A 23,213-nucleotide genomic window follows, 5' to 3' on the forward strand; every position below is an offset into this window, starting at 1 on the left:
GCCCCTTATTCTCATAGTGCGGACGAGGTACAGAGGTCTCTGAAATTCAAAGGATGAGATGCACTCAGCCATGCAAGGAGACGGGAGGAGAACATTCCGGGGAGAGGGACTAATAGAAGCAAAGGTCCTGAGGAGGAGAAAAGGAGGCCTGTGCGTGGCCTGTTCAGTAAACTGAGCTGTCAACATGGTGACAGCACAGTCAGGAAGGGAAAGTGAGGATGACATGAGGCGGGACAGGAAACCATAGTCAGATCATGCAGGGTTCGGAAGGAATTGGATTTCATGATGTAGGTGACAAGAAGCCACTACAAATAGAAATATGCTGCTGAAAGGTTCTCACATAAGACACGGAGCGGTGTGAAGTACACTTCCGTATTACATGGAGGATTTAATTCCGAGATGGAAGAAAAAATGGAATGTCTGATGCCCATACGATGTGACATACAAAGATAGAGCATCAGTGCGCTAGACATGAATAAAAATGGATGAAAGGACCAGAAGATACCTAGTATTCACGAGTCATTAAACATACATAAGACATCTGGGCCCTAACTATTCATGATACACTAAATATTAAACTACATACTAAAACAGCAGATACCAATACATGAAGTCTTAATTAAGCCACACACTGGTGACATCTACTCAGGTCCTGTGTGTTCTTTGCTCAAGAAACACAAATAAAACCCATGGATGGTCAGCAAGTTCACTGGCAAGTACGGCCAGGGCCAACTATACATGTCACACCAAGTGTGTGCTGTTGGCCTGAGATACTTTCCGTCGGTGGGCCCTGTTCCTCAGACGCAACGCTGAGGAAGGCTGATGCAGCCTGGGGGTGTGGGGGGAAAGCATACGAACACACTGTTCCGCAGGATTCAGGTGGGGGGTACGTCACTCTGCTTGCACCCTATTTAAAAGGTGTTAATTTACCCTATGCCTTACTTCTCATTATACGTACTTAATTGGGTCAATAAATCATGTGATGTGAGTTTTTTTTATTTGATCTGTGATCCCTTATGTCCAATGACCCTTGGTTACTTTGTCTGGTAGTATATTGGGAGGTAATCATTACATCAGGGTAATTACCTACATGATAGTAGGCAAACTGAGGTAAATTAAAGATGCATATTGTAAACCTTACACCAACCATTAAAAGGGAAAATACTCAACTGATATAAAAGGTGGCTGGAAAAGACAGAAATAAACGAGAAAGAAGAACAGAAGATGTGACATGATACTAGTAGTAAGATGGTAGATTTAAATATTTTTAATGAAAATGTTCTAAACACCTCAAATAGAAGACTTATATTGTAAGATTGGATAAAGAGGTAAAATCAAACTACATCTATCTCCAGGAAAAACACCTTTAAATACAAAGGTGTAGACAGGTTAAAAGTTAAGGGATGGGAAAAGATATGCCTACTAACACTAATCAAAGAAAGCTGCAGTGGTGCTCACTTTGGCAGGCAGCACATATACTAAAATTGGAACGATACAGAGAAGATTAGCATGGCCCCTGTGCAAGGATGACACGCAAATTCGTGAAGCGTTCCATATTTTTGTGTGTGTGCGCACCTGCGTGTGTGCCCTTGTGTTTTTTGAGTTATGCTTGAAATAATTTATTACTGAATATAAATGAAAGGGGTGTGCTAAAAACAAGTAAAATAAAATCACTTTCATGAAAAAAAAAAAAAAAAGCTGCAGTGGTGATACTAACATCAGACAAAGTGGGTTTTAGAACAAAGAATATTACCAAGGAGAAAGAGGAGCATCTCATAATGATAAAGAGTTCCATTCCTCAAAATGATACATAATCCCAAATTTAATTTTTACATGGAATAACAGAGCTTCAAAGCAGAAAACAACAGTGGTATAACTGAAAGGGAAATAGCCAAAGACACAATTATAGCCAGAGACACTATTACCCCTCTCTCAGTAAGTGACAGACAAGTAGACAGAAAACCAGTAAAGACACAGAAGACTTGAGCGACACTAACAACCAACTTGACTTAACTGACATTCACAGGACATTCCAACCAACAACAGCAGTTACACATTCTCCACAAGTATACAGGAAACATTTACCATAGACTGGGCCATAAAACAAGTCTGAAGAAATTGTACAGGATGCAAATCATACAAAGTATGTTCTCTAACAACAATGTAATTAAATTGTAATCAATAAAAAATACATTTGGGCCCCAAATATGGGAAAACTAAGTAACAGACTTCTAAATAATCCATGAATCGAAGAAGAAATCACAAAGGAAATTAGAAATTATGTTGAACTAAATGAAAATGACATAAAACATATCAAAACTGAAACTAGGACAGTGCTTAGAGGGATATTTATAGTACTAAATGATTATAGTAGTAAAACAGAGAAGTGACAAACTGATGACCTCAGCATCTCTTAAAAAATCAGAATAAGAGCAAAAAATGAAACCCAAAGGAAATAGCAGAAAAGGTGTAATAAAGAACAGAAATTAATGAAAAAACAAATAGGGAAAACAATCAATAAAACCAAAAGCTAGTTCTTTCAGAGGGCAAATAAAGGCAGTAAACCTCTAGCTAACTAAATCAGAGGGGAAAAAAAAAAGGAACACTCAATTTTTCATCACTGTTCAAAAAAGCAGTATCAGAAATGAGAGGGAGGCATCACTATAGATTCTCAGACACTAAAAGGATAATAAGGCAACATCGTAACAACTTCATGCCAATAAATCTCACAGCGTAAATGAAATATACAAATTCCTTGAAAGATACCAAAAGAAATAAACTGAATAACCCTCTATCTATTAGTGAAAATGAATTTATACTTTAAAAGCTTCCCACAAAGATAACTTCAAGCCCAAGTGGCTTCACCGGTTATTTTTACTAAACATTTAAGGAGAAAATAAATACCAATTCTAAAAGAAAATTTTTCCCAAAAAATTGCAGAAGAGGGAACATGTTCCAACTCATTCCCTGGGGCCAACATTACCCTGATACAAAAATAAGAAAAAGATTATAAGGAAAGAAAACTATAGAACAATATCCTTCATGGACATAGTCACAAAAATACTTAAAATTTTTACTAAATCAAATCCAGCATTATATATTAAAAAAATACAGCATGATCACATGGGTTTTAACTCCAGGCGGCAAGACTGTTCTAACATACAAAAATCAATCAATAAATTCACCATATTAAAAAATGTTTTAAAGAATTACATGATGATTTTAATAGATGAAGAAAATAAGTCCATCAGTGAAATCTCTCAGCAAACTAGGAACGAAAGGGAACTTCTCAACCTACTAAAGGATTCTAACAAAACCCAATGGTTCACATCAGACATAATGCTTTCTCCCTAGGAAAAAGTAAGTACGCTCAACAAAAGAAGCCAGGGATTCATTAAAAAAGAAAAAAGTCCATCCCTTATTACTAGTTTATATAAAATTCTAGGAAATGTAACCTAATCTACAGAGACAAAGTAAATTAATAGTTGCTTGGGACAGGAATGGGGGTAGGGAGGGATTGGTTAAAAATAGGCACAAGGAAATGCTGGTGATGATGGATATCATTCATTATCTTGATTGAATATTTTTGCAAAAACTCATCAAATTATATTGATACATTTAATATATGCAGCTTACTGTATGTCAATACAGACAATAAACAAAATATAGTGAATGAACGATAAATATGGCATTTCAAGTCACCATCATGATGAATTACATCAACGAACACCACTGGAAGAATTTGGTGATGGTGAGAGGGAGGTATGGGGAAGAGAAAAGCTGGACTTGTAGTCGTTCCTCACAACAAAGTTATTTTGGAGCAAAGATTTAGGATTTAATGATAAAACCATAAATGTATAGAATAAAAGATGGATTAATACTTTATAACCTTGTCGAAGAGAAGTTCTTTCCTAACAGAAGCTATAAGCAAAAAAAAAAAAAAACTGATAAATTTGACTCTGATATTAAAAAGCACACAGGTCAAAATACAAACAACTGACAACTTAAAGCAGCGGTCCCCAACCTTTTTGGCACCAGGGACTGGTTTCATGGAAGACAATTTTTCCACGGACCGGAGTCGGGGGATGGTTTTGGGATAATTCAAGTGCATTACATTTATTGTGCACTTTATTTCTATTATTATTACGTTGAAATATATAATGAAGTAATTATACAACTCACCATAATGCTGACAGGAGGCGGAGCTAAGGCGGTAATGTGAGCAATGGGGAGCAGCTGTAAACACAGATAAAGCTTCACTCACTGGCCCACCGCTCACCTCCTGCTGTGCGGCCGGGTTCCTCACAGGCCAAGGACCACCGGTACCTGTCCGTGGCCCAGGGGTTGGGGACCCCTGCTTTAAAACACCAGTAATACTCAGTTGTGAGTATGGCAAGGCAGGTGTTGTTTTATACTACTGCTGTGTGGGGAATTTTATATTACCACTTCAGAGAGTAATATTAAAATACAAAAGATGCATATACTTTGGTGTAATATGCAACTTTTAAGAACTTATCCTATAGAAACTCACACAGATGTACAAAGATATTCTCTGTTCAGTGCTGCTCATATTAGCAGAAAGTTGGGGGGGAAACCTGAAATGTCCATCAGTGGGGATTGGCTAAATAAATTATGCTAATACAAAAAATATTATATGGCCATCAAATAGAACAAATAATACATATGGGTGTACATACACACACACACACACACACACACACACACACACACCCTGCTGCCATGGACATTGTAAAGTAAGACAGATATAAAATATATTATTTAGTAGGGTCCCTTTTTTAAAAAAAAAAGAAGAGAGAGATAATACATATGTGGGAGACTTCCCTGGCGGTCCAGTGACTAAGACTCCACACTCCCAATGCAGGGGCCCAGTTCGATCCCTGGTCAGGGAACTTGATCCCACATCCTGCAACTAAGAGTTCACATGCCGCAACTAGAGATCCCACATGCCGCAACTAAAGATCCCGTGTGCCGCAAGAGAGATCCCGCATGTTGCAACTAAGACCTAGTGCAGCCAAATAAGTATTTTTTTAAATACATACATGAAAAATTATGAGGAAAATATGCATCAAGCTGTAGGCTGTGATATTATGGAAGACTTTCCCATTCTATCTTAGACATTTCTGTACAATTTGAACTTTTTATAAGCACGTAGTTTTTGTTGTCAGAAAATAATAAACCAAAAAATCCTGTGTAATAACTTGCCCTTACTGGCATCTCCTCATAGTGTTTCTCCAATTTGGTACCTCTAATAAATCCAAAATGCAATTCACTTGCTAGAGCTATTTAAAAAGCTCTCCTTTCCCCATAAATCTGTAAACTGCTGTAGTGCATCAGATTTCCTGGCTCAGCTTGAAAATCCTTTGCAGCGAGGGGGTAAGCACATAAATTCTGCTTTTTCTTGCTCATCCAAGAAAACAAATGCAAAGAGCATCAAAAGCAAATGCTAGTAGATGTTTGCTGCTTTAATCAAAACTAGTAATTTTTTACTGATATTTCCTCATTCTCAAAAAAGTGGGTATCTCAATAGTTTTGTTCATGAATAAACTTATGGGGTCCTACATTACTGAGGAACTTTGAGATAACATAACATTCACTGGTCACATATTGAGAATGAATGATCACTGCTTTTAAACTTGGCTCTTCCAGTACCTCTTTGTATTTACCACAAGTTAACATACTTTGTTCCATCTATCAAAGGGCCCTAAACACATAGGGCTTTGGAGTAGTGAGAATGGGCAAGGCCTGATGACCACAGTGGGCATTTTAACACAAGCCTGAACCCAAAGTTGACCAATGGCCAATCACTGGGCATCCTCAGATATTGCAGAGTTAGGAAAGAAGTAAAAGTGAGTGGTATCGCTAGTCATGGCCAAAATTCAGGGGAGCTACAACCACACTGCCTTTTGTGAGTACATTATACTGAAGAACACCAGCCCTTCCTACCGTTTCATCTTCCATCTACCACCAAGGGGAGAAAGGTCAGCTGTGATTGCAATCTTGAAGAAAGGGTCTAAATATAACAGCCATGCCTCACTTCCCTCACTTGTTCACTAATAAATCAAAACGTACTGAAAAACAAAAAGCAGGGAGGGCAATGTGCTGGGGACGAATGCGGTTTGGCTATACATAGAGCAGTTTCCCCCTGAAGCAAAAGTCACAATGTGACTGAGGATACAAGACAGGAAATCACCTACTGCAGCACTATCCAACAGAAATATAATGCAAGCCACGTATTTTTAATATTCTGAAAGCTGCAGCAGAAAAAAAGAAACAGATAAAATTAATTTTAATAATATTCCATTTAGCCCAACACACCCAAAATACTGCCATTTAAACATGTAATCAATACAGGAAAATTAATCAGCTACGTTAACGCTCTTTTTTCCCTTGGAAATTTGGTATCTATTTGACACTTAGAGTGCATCTCAATTCAGACAGCCACGTTTCAAGTGCTCGTTGTGCTTTATGTGGCTACTGGCTACCATATTGAAAAGCGCAGGTCTGCAGGAGAAATCTGATCAACAGCACAGGCAGTGAGATGAGTGCAGGAGGAAGGGCTCCCATAAGTACCTAAGATTCACAGACCTTCAAACAAGAACACTCTTCTTCCAGTACTATACTAATTCTTTTGCTTGTTCAAAATTTAATCCAGTGTTTGTTTTCTCTTGATTCTCCCTTATAACATCTTATTGGACTATGCATCTCTTTTCACTGGTCTGTAACTCATTCTTGTTGAGGTTTCATTTATTTGCTTGCCCTAATTTTACCCCTACTTCTTCACAAGTCTAATCCCACGATCAATTAAGAATAAACCCAAAAAATACAAAAGCTTAACACTCTTAAGAAGTACATTATTTGACGTCCTATCACTTTCTACTTCTATGGTTTGTAACTAGACCATCTCCTTACAGAGAAGGAAGAGGGAATAGTACCTGTTTCCTCAAAGTGAAGCCCAGGAACTAGAGCAGAACTAGAAACAAGAATGATGATGATAACACACAAGATTCCACTGACTTGGGAGAAGCCCTATGTAACACATTCCCAATATATGCCCTGTGATTGGCCAAAGATATCCTAAGCCCTATTCTAGCACTTTTTCAGTGGATATAACATGCAGTTTTTATCTTAATACAGTCCATCTTCTTTCAAACCATTTGGGCTGATTATGCAGTAACTAGTCATGCTTTAGCCCAAGTGTACTGATAGAAGTTTATTTTACTTAGCTTCAACCCATTTATTCAGCTAACCAGATAACACGGTATTGATCAGATCAAAGCCATTAGTTCAGCTGCTGTATGGGCAACTTCACTTCATTCAATCCAGTATCAATACATTGCACACTAGCCCCAGAGAGTTATTCTGTAAATATAAGCTTACAGAATAGATCTGCGCAAATCCATCTCCTTTCCCACCCCTACTGAACAAAACACTTCGAAGTACATACTTTAATGGCAGTATGTTAGCAGTGTATAAAATCATCTTCGTATACACCAGGAATTGGTTATAGAGCTCCATCTTACAATCTACAGAATCCCTTATAGGTATCCATGTAGGTTGAAGAATCAGATTTATCCCCTGCATCCAGTACGTACTCTTTGTGTAACTTTTAAAGTACCTTCCTAAGTCAAGCATTTTGAAATTTTAATCAAATCATGTTTTCTATTTTAGAAACTCATGCTCAAGTGCAGAGCAGCAGCTTATTAATGGCATACTGGACACAAGCATGCAGATGCTTAAACTTATAAGTAACTTGTCATTTTAACCCTAAGAACCAATTCACATTAGATGGGCTGCAACTAGAATGGAGCAAAGTAATTTTAGAAGCCTGATGAACCCTCAGGATTGGAAACATTCCTTAAGTGTGATGCAGCTACCAGTCTGTACTACTTTGGTATTTCAGGGACTAAATCCTTTAGGCTCCAAAGGTCCGTAAAGAGACTCTTTTCTAAAGATACAGTTGACTTGAAAGATTTACTCAAGCTTACTTCAACTGCTATCCTCGAGAACTGTTAAAACAATATAACTGTCAAACTCGTGTGCTGCTAATCCCATTTTTATTGTTAACATTTGCCAATGAAATTGCTCTTTAATTGTCTGCTCTGGAATAGACACATAAAATATCATGACAGTGATATTTTGGCACATATTGGAAAATCTGCTATGAATACAGATTTTTTTTCCAGTAAAATACAGGTTGCCCATATTACTTGGCATTAAAATGATTTACGGAAGTAGGTCAAAACATAAACCACTGGGGCTTCCCTGGTGGCACAGTGGTTGAGAATCCGTCTGCCGATGCAGGGGACGCGGGTTCGAGCCCTGGTCTGGGAGGATCCCACATGTCGCAGAGCAACTAGGCCCGTGAGCCACAATTGCTGAGCCTGCGCGTCTGGAGCCTGTGCTCCGCAACGGGAGAGGCCGCGATGGTGAGAGGCCCACGCACCGCGATGAAGAGTGGCCCCCACTTGCCACAACTAGAGAAAGCCCTCGCACAGAAACGAAGACCCAACACAGCCATAGATAAATAAATAAAATTAAACAACAACAACATAAACCACTGAAATAAAATGAAGAGAGATTAGACTTATAGCAAAACCCAAAGGCGGATCCGTCCAAATTCATACTTAAGACACATTTAAAAGCAATGTCTACTCTTTGGAAAGTGGCAAAGGAGAAAGAAGAATGCTTTCCATCCTGCTCGTCCAGCAACTCTGCACTCAAAAACCAAGCCACCAGGTCCTCCTATGATTGACTTTCCCCAGGAGCCCGCATTTATTAAGCAGATCCAGACTGCCTTAGAGTCGTAGACCCTGAAGGCTGTATGTGGGAATCTAGTCAGCTTAATTCAGTGCAGGCTGCCTGAGCCTCCACTCCCCCCAACACAGCTGCCTTGTGCTGCCAGTGAAAATGCAGTGTCTGCCAGGGAAGCAGCACCGAGCTGCTGTGACAGCTCCCTTTTGTAAGCTATCAGCTACCTGGTTCTTCCCACCGCTTGGCCTGCCAAGAGTGGGGACACTTGCAGCTGGAACACAGGATTAAAAACATCCTGCCTGTTCACTGGCCTGAATGTGGTGTTAGAACTCCTGGACCCTTAGATCAGACCTCTGAGACTGGCTCTATCTTTTAAGCTCCCTTCCCACAGTCCCTTTGGCTGATCTCAAAAGCCTCGCTGATGGAGTCTTGCAGGTGACTCCCAGAATCCAGCTTTCAACCTGTTTCAAGTTTCCAGTATAAGCCCAAGACCCTCATCCTGATCCTCTCCCAGACCCAACCCCAATGGCCAGGCAGCATACCTCCTCACTGCACATAGCCCCAGCAGCAGAGGGGCTCAAAAAGTTTTCTTTTAAATAGAGGATCCTGACTTTTTAAGATTTTTAAATTGAAGTATAGTTTATGTACAATATTATATAAGCTACAAGTGTACAAGATATTGATTCACATCTTTTCAAGGTTATACTCCATTTACAGTTATTATAAAATATTGGCTATATTCCCCGTGTACAATATAGCCTTGTAGCTTATTTTATTCATAATAGCTTGTACCTCTTAATCCTCTACCCCTATATCGCCCCTCCTCCCTCCCCTCTCCCCACTGGTAACCACTAGTTTGTTTAGAGGGCCGTGATTTTGAAGAGCATGAATTATTTGCAAAGCCAACAAATAAGAAAGAACCACAGTATAAAGCCCTGCGGGAATCTGGTCCCAAAGTACTCACTCCTTACCATCTCTCCACGGCCCTGGTGCAGGCACATTTAAGTACTCACCATCCCCAAAGCTGGCGTGCCCCCCCTCCTCACGACAAGCCGCTCAAGGCCCTGTTCAAAGCTTACTTCTTCTGTGAAACTCCTCTCCCTACACGGAGCAGCGCCAATCACTCCCTCCCCTGGAGTTCACAGTATTCTCTTTCCCCTTTGAGAAACCTCCTACCAAACGGGACGACAAATTTAGAATTCTGCTGCCTTCATCTTCACCTTCCTCCAAGCCTGCAGGAAAGATATAGAAGCTGACTGCAATTTCTGCCCACCAGAAGAAACAGTTTTGCTTTCTAATGAAAAACACCTAGGAGAGGATGTCTTACACTGTGGGTAAGAGCATATCATATGAGGAACTCTAGAAAAGAACGATGTTATAAAGCCCATTATCAGGCTCTAAGTACATCAAACAGAAGATGGAAGACAGTTATGTGCTAAGAGTAAAGAAAAAAATCATCAAGAGGTCACAGTGGACCACCAGCTAAACGAGTCAAATGCTGTTTTGTTTTTTAATGAGTGGCTAAAAGACACAAGCAGTAGCCAAAGGGTCTCGTACAATCTTTTCATTATGTCTCATTCTGATCAAACCATTGCTAGAAGCTGCTATATATATGCCAGACACCACCTAGGCCCTTGAACTTAGAAAGCAAACCCAACTTAAGTATACACTGTGTTTTCTTGAATCCAGGAATCCATCAGTTCTAAGATACACCATTATTTTATCAAGCACTACAGAAGAAAAATGCTGCCAATTAAACTATGGCATGGTTTCTTATAACTTAGAATTTTCATTTTTATTGAAAGAGCTCTTTTAAACTTAGACATATATTTTTCTAATATATCGTTCTTGGGCACTAATAAAAAGAAAAATAAAACTGAAATGAATTGGTTAAGGCAATGACAACCAGGTCAGCTGGCTGAAAGCAACTGTAAAATGTCATTGGTTTGGGAAGTGTAGCCTGGATTCAGAAACGTTAAAATATGGGAGAAAAAAAAAAAAAAAGTACAGCATAGAATCAAAATATTATGTCTAGCTCGGTGACAAAAATTTAGAAAGGACAAGGTAATAGTTCATAGGATAACTGCTACAAAGATACTTCATTGATTAAAAATGTATTTATACAGAGAAAAAAGTAGAGATTATTCAACTCAAGAAAGACAAAAATAGAATAGGGATTCAATAATGTTCTTCAAATACATCAGAAGTCCTGTCCCAAAAAGCAGTGATTTCCAACTGTTTTTTTTCTTTACTTTTTCTTAGCAGCAGGACCTCTTTTCAAAATAAGGGCCTACAAAACAATTGAGTATGGAGCTGTTCCGGCAGGAGGAAAAGCCTCATCCCAGAAATGCCTCCGAGGTCACAGGGCTCAGGACAAGTTGAAATCCTGACCTGGAAAGTATATGTCACCTCTACGCACTCCCAACGACAGCTACAACGCAATGACAGGGGTTTCAATGGTGGCATTAATCAGTTAAGCATTTGCGCAACATGAAGCCTTGCTAGGTGCTCGTTATACAAAGATTCATCACGTAGGGAGGGGTTTTGGTAACCTACAAGGAAGAATTTTCCATGTGTGGGATTTTAGACCTTGAGATGATTGCCAAAGGCTGGGTAGAGAACTTTCTATCAGTCACAAAAGGAGCTGTATTGACCTCAGCAGGTCAAAAGCCCTCCTGGCACAGCAAGGGGACGAGTCACATCCATGAGTTTAAGGTCCAGTCTAGCCCCAGCTCTCTCTGTCTGCAGCACCAAGTCTCTTCTCAAGTGCAAGCCAGAGGTGGCTGAACGTGGACAGCTTTGGCTCCTGCCCCCTGCCCAACCGTGCAGCTGAACCCAACATTAACGGCACCCGTGGCCCTCCAAAAACAAATCCAACTCCACAACAAATTAGCAAGTGATGTATGTCCTACTGAAGGTGGGAGATGCACATACCACTGGGCAAAGCTTAAAAATCCCCACTAGAGAGCTGACGATCTCCATGGTTCTTCATCTCCTTTTTCTCCCTTTCTTCTCCTGATACTGCCCCTAAAACCCTCTTTGACTATTTGAAGCAATTCAATCCTCTTAGCACGGCAGCTCTGGGTCACCATGTTGTCACTTGAGCGTGCTTTGGGAATACTACCCATGCCCACCCCTACTTCCCGCCTAACTCAAGTAGCTCAGCAAACCCAACACCTCTCCACCAAAAAAAAGGGCGATCTGCAGCTAAGAAAAATAATGTTTGCACCATACAGCCCTATCAGCACACAAATAACTTGTAGATTAATATTTTAGGATGATTAAAGAGGGCTAATTTTCCATTTGTAGGGTTATCAGACAGTAACAGCTATTGCTCCATTGATGACCAAGGCAGGTTCGGCTGATCTGACTGCAGACATGTCCCCTCCTTTGTCCCTTGCACTGTCAGTTAGCTATGGAGGGAAACTTTTTGGTAAAGGGGGACAACCCACTCAGGTACAAGAGAACACTTCTTTGGGTAAGGGCACTCCCTTGCTATAAGTACCAACTGAGTTTTCAGCCTAATTCTCAGATTTGTATCTAGTATAAATAGGGATTTATCAGAAGTGAGGAAAGCCAACCCTACATCCCATTTTATTCTCTACACATAGGAACCAGAGAGGAAAGGTTTTCTTTAACCGATGGTTTTCAATCAAGTTGTGTTCTATGAATGGAAAAAATGGTGTACAGAAGCTAAGCTATTCTACGTTCTGAAGAAGACAACTTCTGCCCATAGGCATAAAATTGTTGATCTGACCCAGTGATGACAAAGTCAGAGAGCTTCATGGTGAAAAATCAGAAAATTCATATTGAAGCACAGCGATCGTCATTCTGCCCTTCCTCCACAAACCAACCTCAGATACAGTATTCTTTCAATATTAGATAACACATTTTTTAACTTTATAGAAATAAAATGCAAAGGATTTTCAGAAAGAGGGCAGGTCATTAAACAGCGTCCCTATACAATCTCAGAGCTGGACAAAAGCTCAGACAAGGAAACTGAGGCCTAATAAGGTTAAGTGAGATGATGGACACACAATCCTTCTGGGCAGAGTTAGGGTGAGAACCCAACCAAACAACGTGGTCAAAACTTTAAAATTTTTTAAATTTCACTTGAATTTCAGACGCACATTTCTTCTCTTACCAGAATTACATCAAAAATGCGTGGGATCAGTTTGCTTTCTTCCACAAGTCTGTGAAAAAATGAAAAGATAATTTATTAATTATGTTAAAATTATTTAAACTGCTACCCTGATATGGAGCATTGCAGCCCCATGTTTCATTGCTTAAATTCTGTGACCGAAAAATATTATGACTAAATACTCATTTTAATACACTGAACTACATCGAAACACAAGAAATATGAGGCTTCTTTGCAAATGACTATTAGCTTAGCCTCACTGATCTGTAGCAAGTAAAATCTCAAACAGACTGATATTTATAAATGTAAAATTTTATTAAAATTCACAATTATTATAAAGACTATCAAAATAGGCAATGCCAGCTGAAATAATGTAACCAATCCTCCCTGTAGTTAAATTATTAGCATGCCACACGGTAATCTTTCATATATGCCTCATTAGTTATCTTCTCAGCATTAATTATTTAACGTACAATGATTTTTAATGATCTTTAAAAAAAGGTAGACACCAATCACTCGATAGTTTCTAGGCACTTTCTCTCATCAAACCTAGTTATAAATTGTCATCTGTTTGTAACAGAAGAATTTTTTCATGCTACTTAAGGGAAAATAGCCTTGATTCAAAAGTGACAGTTTTTTAAGAATAATACTTCAATCTCTAAATACCCCTTTATTCCAGGGGTCAGTAAACTTTTTTCTATAAAGGGCCAAATAGTAAATATTCTAGGCTTTGCAGGCCACACAGTCTCTATAGCACCTACTTACCTCTGTCTCTATAATGTAAAAGCAGGCATAAATAATACATAAGTGAATAGGCATGGCTGTGTTCCAATAAAATTTTATTTACAAAAACAGGCAGTGTCCCATATTTGGCCCACAAGCTATAATTTGCTGATCCTGCTCTAGTTTAAAAAAAAATCAGATTTCTTAACTTGATTAGAATTTACTTTGTAGGATAAACTACAGCACTTAAGACAAGCATGTTGTTTTCACTGTAGGTATGTGCTGTTTGTCTATTTCACAGAAAACGCCAGGAGGATAAAAAGGGAATTTATCATCTGGCCTCCCTAGAGTTTGTTTGTCTATAATACATTGATGAAAGAAAAGCCTATGAGATTAGCCAAAAAAAAGATCACAGTGTTTTACAAATATCTGTTAAGGAAAAGTGAGATACAGAGAGAATTCTCAGAGACTGAAGCACTTAGAAAGCCCTAGCTCAGTATCTAGCAAAAATAAACGTGACGATTTCTGTAGTCTCGATATATTAGAGGGAAAAGGTTTTGACTACAAATATTAAATTCATTTACATTCTCTCACTTTCCTGGGCAACTAAAGGCTCAGATGTGAGGATGGAGCTCCTTATACCATGCCTGGGCAGGACAGGAAATGCACAGACTCAGGACCAAGCACAACTTTACGTCAGCACATTCTTAATCCTCTTCCTCAGCTTCCCAGATGTTAACCATATCATTTGCTAAATAGGTCTTTTTCAATTTTTATGATATATACTTTTATTAGGCCCAGGCTGAAAGAGCCAAGCACATACATCTCCAAGTGGCCCTAGCAACCAAAGCCAGGAAAGTCACAGGGACACAGGCACCACTGCCTCCACAATGGTACCTAGAAGTGACAGCTCCCTGTATCACAGTCTACCCCAACATTCAGATCCAGAAGCAGCCACTCACAACACCAGCCTTTCTGTGATGGTATTTTAAAATACATTCTATTACTAACATATGATTACATAAACGACCTTAATTCTTTCTTAAAAATTGCAACTAGTTCGTCTCCGGGTCTCTGCATGACAAGCAGGCCAGCCTGGACTACCTCTTAAGTCTCCTTCAAGTTCTAACACTTCTATCCTCACATCCTTCTGAACACAATCAAACAGAAAAATTTTGTTCTTTGATTTGACTAACACATAATTTAGAGCCACATCTGGTAAATAAAAAGGGAACTCAAGCTAAATAAAATCACTTTTAGTGAAAAAAAAAATTTTTTTTCTATGACATTTTCGGTGACTCATGAACTAACCTCACATGTAATCCCAAAAGCACTCTAAAGCAGGTATGGGACAACGGTAGCTGCATACACTTACAACTATCTGAGGCAGCATTTTTCCAGACTATGGGAAGTGACCGATAAGTGGGCAATGAGTTTACTGGCTATTGACTAGCATTTTCTTAATTTAAAACAATAAAATAGAAAATATCCAAGGGTGTCACACACAGTATTGTTCCGTGGCATTTTTATTTCACTTATAGGTCTGAATACGTGTACTGGGTAGTGACATAAAATGCATTTTGTTTTATTGTGAGTTGTATATAAAATATCTGAAATCCACAGATTTTAGACTGCTTTAGAGACCATAGTTTTCAATATGTTCTTAAATTTTGATTTTAAAAAATACGTCTCCTTACTTTAAGCATCTCCTTTCCTATCATCATAAGTCCAATTAGTAGCTTGGTTCTCCAATGATCAACCCTTGATGTGCTCTGAGTAATGGAGCTCTCTTGCTCTGACCTGGTCCTCTGGGGAGCAGCTCCGGTGCTCGGGCCTCTGTAGAGCAGGGAGGAGGAGGCTTACCTCTAAACAAAGTGGATGTGCCTGGTTCTCAGGGATTTATTCAGGCAGCAGGTCTTAAGTCATCACAGAGACTTTGGAAAATCATGACTCAAAAGGCTATCTTATCCGGCGGCTCTGTTGTGGTTGGCCCCCATGATTTAAATGACCAGTATCATCTTACTACATGAGTCTGTTATTTCCTAAATTTGAAAAGAATGAAATTTCTATGGTTTATACACAGCCTGAAGGACAGGAAGGGAAGAGATTTATCTGAATTTTTTAAACCAAAAACAAAGTACAGATCTTTTTGAAATTATCCCAAATCTTCAAAGGATTGTGAAGATAGTAACTGCAGCACAGTAAACTCTTCTTCCTTTATGTTAGCCATCTAAGCACACCGTGTTTAAGTAATTCCAGATGATTAAATTGAAATATACTGCCCTTTCCAAATTCCATTCTTGGGACTACTTTACCTTGGGTTTTTTGTTGGGGAGGGGCGGTTCTTCTTCCCCTTAACAGTGTAATTTAACGATAAGGTTGTACATGGTGAAAGTTGTCCTTACAAGGTTTTATTACAGGAGATTGACTGGGACTTTGTATATCTGTGGTTTATGTTATTAACAAAAGAGGTGCTGTTTGAATTAGAAAATTTTGAATGAATTTACGAAAATCTTTAGGATATATTATTTGGCATTCTAACTCCCTCCTGTTCTTAAAGTAAATGTTGCCATTGGTATTGGGAAACTTTTAAAAATCTATTTATTGATAAATTATTTATTGATAATTTTTAATTGATAAATCATTTATTGATAACATTTTCATGTATTTATTAATGCTTGATAACTCATTCAAAATACCGTGTATTTAAATTCTGATAAATACTTAGTTGAGATTTATCTCTGGAAGCTATGAGCACAAATTTTAAGAAGATTTTATCACAAAATACGCTAAATGATTACCAAAAAGATTAAAATGTATACTTTAAATAATAGGTCAACACTTTTGATGTAAGAAAGAACAATTGCTTTCGAGGTAAAGTTATTAGTGGTGACCTATGGAATCATGGCGTCCTTGCTTTTCTCTATTTTCTGGCACAATTACATTTCATATACTTTGAAAATAGGGCTAAATATAAAGTAAGCCTAGCAATATTTAGATATAAAAGACTAGCTGCAACACAGGAAAAACTGGTACAGGGAGATCACTCCCGTTCTGTTCAGAGAGCTATAACACTAGGTTGGGTTGAATTTCAAACCATTATTAGCATTCTTTAAAATTTTCCTTTAAAACTTAGAAGGAGGTGCAGGGAGAGGAAGGCAGAGGATCTCCACCTGCTCTTTGCTCAGTTTTGCAGGACAAAGAAAGTGGTCCCCAAAAGCAATAAAACAGGCCTACGGAGACACAGGGGTCCACCCATGGAGCTGCACTGTCTTGAGTTTGCTTCCTCGCTTGAAGTTTTTATCCACCCCTGGGGTAGAGACCATACACATGAAGAAGGGCCACAAGTCTAGAGCCAAAGGCCCCAACAGTCAACCCTATCCATCAGGGACAATGTCCTCCCCAAAGGGCTTCTCCACACACCGTCTCTGCATTTCTGGAATCCATCTGGTCATACAGATCTTACTTAGTACTGGAGACATTTCTTCCTGGATACTATCTCAAGTTATGATTAACACTCTTGAACCCTTGTCACGGGCTAATCTTATAACTCAAAATCGATGCCTTTAAGCTCAGTCAAGTCAAATGGCTTGACAGAAAAATATCATACGATATAGCTAATATATGAATGAATCACTTTGCTGTACACCTGAAACTAACACAACATTGTAAATCAATTATACTTCAATAAAAAATTTTTTTAAAAATGACTTGACATATACATAACCAAACATAAAAACAAAATTCAACTTCTATCAGAGATATATGCACAGGATACAGGGGACCAGACATGGGAAAAACCTAGTGAGCCCAGACTACTGAAAAGAGGTGCTCATCAGCCTTGAAAGACAGGGGATTGGCCAGCTACAGTGTGTGGAGGAGCCAGGTGTGCCTACATGGATACAATGGTGAGGATAATCGGAGAAGTCTAACTAGTAAAGGGACAATGTGAAAGATGGAGCAGAATGATGTAGCCTTGCCCGTCAGGCTTAGAAGTTTGGATTGCACCCTGAAAGGATGGAAAGCCTCTGACGAATTCTAAGCTGAAGAATGACACCGTTGGATTTGCTATTCAAACTCCGATCTGACAGTAATAGGAATAAAGGAACTGGTGAAGCAGTGCAGCCTAGAACATTGCTCCTCAAAGTGTGGTCTGCAGACCAGAGCCAGTCTGCAAACAGCCCACATCTATGACACTATAATGACAGAAACTGGAAAGATTAAGTTTTAATCTGTTGGATCTAATGATAAAAAATTTGAACTTTGTGGCAGTTTTATAACATGGCCCCAGCAACATATGATGACAAACAGAATATCTGCAGAGTCTCAAAGGACCTATCCACAAGGTATTTGCAGTGGGGAACCCTGGCAGGGAGCACCTTCCCCAAGGAGCACGTTTCACATCAGCAGGAATAAGACATACTGACGTCATGTACACCCCGATATCACACGCTAAGGAGGGCACACCATCACTTCTGGGGTACTCTTGTGAAAAATGCATAACCCTAATCTAACCATGAAAAAATTCAAGCAAATTTGAGGGGCATCTTGCAAAATAACTACCTGTACACTTCAAAAGCGTTAGTCATGACAGACAGGGAAGGGTGAGAACTGTCCCATATTGGAGCAGACTAAGGAGACCTGAAAACTAAATGCACTGTGGGGTCCTAGATTAGACCCGGGACCAGAGAAAGGACATTATTGGGAAAACTGGCAAAACTGGAATAAAATCTGCAGATCAGTTACCAATATTACATCAATGATAATTTCCCGGTTTTGACAACGGTACTATGGCTCCGGCAGATGTTACCAGTAGTGGAAGCTGGGTGAAGGGCGTATGGAAATTCTCTGTAATATTTTTACAACTTTTCGATAAGGCTAAATTTATTTCAAAATTTAAATTTTTTTTTTAATGGCTCCCAAATTCTTCAAGTCTCCTCTCTTTGAGAAGTGGGGTCTGTATCCTCTTCTCTTGAATCTTGGCGGGTTTGTAACTACGTTGACCAACAGAGTAGCATAGCAGTGGCACTATGTGTTTTCTGCTTATATTCTGTCTTTCTATAATTTCGCTTTCATAGCATTTTATAAAAATGTTTATTCTGGTTATCTGCTGCTGCATAACAAACCAATCCCAAATGTAGCGCCAGAAAGCAGGAAGTACTTTATGACACTCACTGATTCTGTGGGTCGTGAGTTTGGACAGGGCACAGTGGGGATGACCTGTCTTTGTCCCCGACGTTTCAGGCCTCGGCTGGGAAGACACAAGGCTGGGGTTGACTAGACCAGCTTAGGGGCTGTAATTATCTGAAGGCTTCTCATTCACATGTCTGGCATCTGGGCTGGGATGACTCAAGGAAGGCTGTTAATTCTGTTGACTGGATCACCCACTACTGCCCTCTCCACGTGGCGTGGCCTCTCAAGGCATGGCAGCTGAGTGCCAAGGAGGAGCCTTGCTAGAGAACCAGGCAGAAGCTGCAGGGCCTTTTCCAACAGCCTTGCAACACAGAGCATCACTTGAAAATGGTAAGAGGTTATAAGCCTGTCATTAAGGCCAGCCAGGACTCAGGTGGAGGAAACAAGAGCCTCCTGAGAGAGGGAGTGGCATGGTCACGTGACAGAAAAGCACAAGGACGGGAGATGTTGCAGCGATCTTCGTGAACCACAATCTGCCACAGTATTGGTCTGCAACACACTGGAATTTCAAAAACTGTTTCTTCACCAGTTTGACCAACACTGGTCTAGAAGCAGAGAGACCAGTTAATAGGCTACTACAGTGATGCAAAGGAGACATGACAGAGGCCTCATATTAGTCTTCTATTGCTGCATAACAAATGACCACAAACTTCATGGCTTAAAGCACACCTGCTGATTAGCTCAAAGGTCTGTAGCTCAGAAGTCTAGCTCAGCATGGCTGAGTTATCTGCTCAGAGTATCAAAATTCTGGAATCAAGATGCCAGCTGGGTTAAATTCTCATCTGGAGGGTGGAAGGGATCCATTTTCAATCACTGTTGACAGAACTCAGTTCCTTGCAGTTGTAGGACTGAGGCCCCTATTTCTTTGCTGGCTGTCAGCTAGGGGTCCCTCTCAGGTTCTAGAGGCCACTCACATTCCTTGCCACGTGGCCCCCTCCATCTCTAAAACCAGCAACGGAGAATCTCCTCCATGTAGAATCCTTCTCAAGCTTCAAATCTCTTTGACTTACCTGTCTCTGACCTCTAGACCAGATTTAAATGGCTCATATGATTAGTCAGGGCCACCCAAATGATCTCCGTATTTTAAGGTCAACTAGTTTGGGACCTTAATGACATCTGCAATATCCCCTCACAACAGGACTAAGTAAGTGTTTAACTGAATAACTGGGAGAAGATGGGCTTGGAGTCTTGAAGGTCATCTTAGAATTCTGCCCACTACAGACTTGACCTTTCCCCCCACCCCAATTCCATCTTACCCCCGCCTCCTTTTTTTTTTAATAATTCAGATTTCATTCTCTGAATAAGCTGCTTCTGGCCAACTTGTGTACAAACCCAAAATAGATGCTGGACGTTTGTTAGCTATCTAACAACGTTGGTTAGGAGTTTTAGATTTCATATTTGTTAATAACTGAGTGCTAGACTACAAACAAAGCTTTTTTGTTTCTTACGGCATACCTAATTTACCAGTCTAGTGGACCAACAACAGTCATTTAAAATAAAAGGTCTCTAACATCAAGCTGAATTTCAAATTATTGGTTCAGTGAATCAACTTCAAAAGGAAATGGTTTCATAATGTTTACTTATGGCATGATATTATGTCTATCTTGAAAGCAAGAATATTTGTAAGGTTTTTCCTTGAAATGTTTGCCTTTGCTTGCAATGTTTGCTAATCCTCTTGCAGAGAACTGCAGAAGTCTTACCAATAAAGGTACACATATAAAGACTTATTTTTCCCCAAAAGAAGGGGCAGGGTTAAGATTTTAGCAGCTTTAGCACAGAGAATTTCAGATCTAGTCATTTTACCAACATCTACAGAATCCTCCTTAGGATAGGCATTCTACTTATTCCCTGAGGAAGTTTGCACCCCAGTGGTCACAAAACATAAAGAATATAAAAATAACTTAATCCAAGTTATAAAGTTGACTGCTTCATTTGCTGAGAAAGTGTCAGAATTAAGCTAGCACACAAGCCATACCAGAATGTACCTCTGATGTACAAAAATCTCCCACTGCCTAAAACAGCATGAAAAAGATATGAATTTCAGTAAGAGACACTTTGCTTATGTATAAAGCAAACGTTTTCCAATAGAAAGGAGGTTTTAGGTGGAAATAGAAGAACTTTACATTAGCAACTTTCAAAAATGCTTTTCTACCTATTACCTCAATAGATGCCCAATACAGCCCTGTGATAATCCACATCTGTTGAATGAATCCAGGCAAGAGAATGTTTCTATCACAGAAAGTACAGAAGGTGAGAAGGAATAGCAGTAGTCAAGAGGCTCTCCACGCAGTGTATGGAGCTCACTGACAAGACATCTCTGACTCTTTCTAATTCTAGATGCTGTGATATGCCTGAAAGTCCCGTTCTGTCCACGGCTTTACACAAACCGTCCCTGCACAGGCAACAACGCTCCTGTTAACCAGCCAAGGGCTTTGGCCCCACCTCCCCACATCCAGCCCAGTGCTTCCTGTTCTGCCTGGGTCCTGAGCCCTCACCTTCTGTCTTTCTGAACCCCGTGGCTCTGCAGCTGGCCTCCTTACTCTAATAATTCACTGAATCCTTGGCACTTCCTCCAAGACATGGTTCTGTACTGGTCCCACAGCTCCACATGGTGAAACCACAGGTAAGAGACGTGCTCATCCTTGCAGGAGTGGGGAGGGGAATGAACAGAAAGAAATGCAAATCAGTAAGAGAAAGGATTGGCAGGGACACAGGTTCCTAAGAGGACCACTAGACTGTCCACATGGCATTTCTTTCCTCCTATGGACATGAGCCCGATACTAAAACACAGTAATTGTATATAAGATATTTTAAAATTTATTTTCAATTTAATGAACCTGCTTATTCTCTATGGCTCCTTTTTGTCCTGTTACTTAGTAACATGCAAGAGATTTTTGTTTTGGAATCCACTTAAAGTCAAGCTAAGATTTCTCCCTTTTCTCTCTCATTCACCCAATAAACATTTACTGAGTACCTATTATTACTGATGCAATGCACTGGGCCGAGAGCTATATCAAGTATTATAAGTGCTATGACAGATGTCTATAAAGGGTACAGAAGGGACAAGAGAAATAGTTTCTTCTATCTGAGGTGCAGAGTAAACGTGGATTGCACAATAACTATGTGAAAACCATGATTCCCAGTGCTGTCCGTGTGCTAGCTCAGTGGATTCTAACAAAGGGAAACCATAGGGATGATGATGATGATTAACTCCCTTTTTTTTCAGACGAGAAACTGAGGGACAAAGAAATGATCGAGAGACAAGAAGTGGGGCTGAGATATAAACCCAGGCAGCTGACATGAGTGTCCTCACTGCACAGAATAAGTACTGCTCGAGCTGAACCTTGAAAGAGAAGTAGGTTATCTACAAGTAGTGGATGGAAGACAGGGTAGAAGGGGAGGGAGGACAGCTAAGAATGAGTTGTGCCCTGGGCAAAGGGAACAGCATGAGAGAAAGCAAAAACATGATGACTCATTAAGGACAGAGAAAAGGTGAGTTTATTGAATAAGTGGAAGAAGTAAAGAGAAGGTAGCAAAACATGAGGCTGCGGACCTCCCTGGTGGTCCAGTGGTTAAGAATCCATCTTGCAATGCAGAGGACGCTGGTTCAATCCCTGGTCGGGGAACTAAGATCCCACATACTGCGGGGCAACTAAGCCCGCGTGCCACAAACTACAGAGCCCACGTGCTCTGGAACCCGCGTACCACCACTAGAGAGAAGCCCGTGCACCACAACAAAGAGCCCACACGCCGCAACGAAAGGTCCCATGTGCCGCAACTAAGACCCAATGCAGCCAAAAATAATAAGTAAATAAAGAAAGTCTGCATTTAAAAATAATAATAATTTTTTAAAAAGATCAGGCTGGAGGAATAAACCAGGGCAGATCACAAAAGATCTTGTTATCCATGCTGAGGAACTTCAACTTATTTGGTAAACGCCAGCCTACAGGTCAAACCCTGCCACCTGCCAGTATCTGTGTGGCCCACAAGCTAAGAATAGTTGTTAGGTTTCTAAATGGTTGGAAAAAATCAAAAGAAGAATATTTCATGACATATGACAACTGCATGAAATTCAAATTTCAGCTTCCATAAATAAAGTTTTATTGGAACACAGCCATGCTCATTCATTTACATATTGTCCATGGCTGCTTTTACACCACAATGACAGAGTAGCTGCAACAGAGACCATATGGCCAGCAACGCCCAAAGTATTTACTATCTGGCCTTTTGCAGAAAAAGTTTGCTGAGTTAGCACATGTCCCTGCTCTAGGTGACTGGGTACCACTAAGAGAAGGATTAGGCAAAATGATGCCATCACCAGCTTTACCTTTTTTACAATGATTATTCAGGCTACAGTTAGAGGATGGACTGAATACAAAAAGCA

At 39.9% G+C, this 23,213-nt stretch overlaps 1 protein-coding gene and 1 non-coding gene across 8 annotated transcripts in view; one reads left to right on the top strand and one right to left on the bottom strand.

Moving 5' to 3' along the window:
- The window catches only part of ULK4 (unc-51 like kinase 4), a 547,368-nt gene that overhangs the window by 274,190 nt on the left and 249,965 nt on the right, over window positions 1–23,213 (bottom strand). For all 7 annotated transcript variants that reach the window (XM_057554846.1, XM_057554850.1, XM_057554849.1 and 4 more), the window contains one exon: window positions 12,917–12,965. In XM_057554846.1, the coding sequence (XP_057410829.1) occupies window positions 12,917–12,965 (49 nt within the window). The remainder of the gene's footprint in view (window positions 1–12,916; window positions 12,966–23,213) is intronic.
- On the top strand, window positions 1,451–1,561 carry LOC114235459 (U6 spliceosomal RNA). The gene has a single exon (XR_003621629.2). It is a non-coding gene; the product is annotated as a U6 spliceosomal RNA (small nuclear RNA).

This window comes from Balaenoptera acutorostrata, chromosome 10, assembly GCF_949987535.1.
Source record: "Balaenoptera acutorostrata chromosome 10, mBalAcu1.1, whole genome shotgun sequence".
NCBI classification, from domain to species: Eukaryota; Metazoa; Chordata; class Mammalia; order Artiodactyla; family Balaenopteridae; genus Balaenoptera; species Balaenoptera acutorostrata.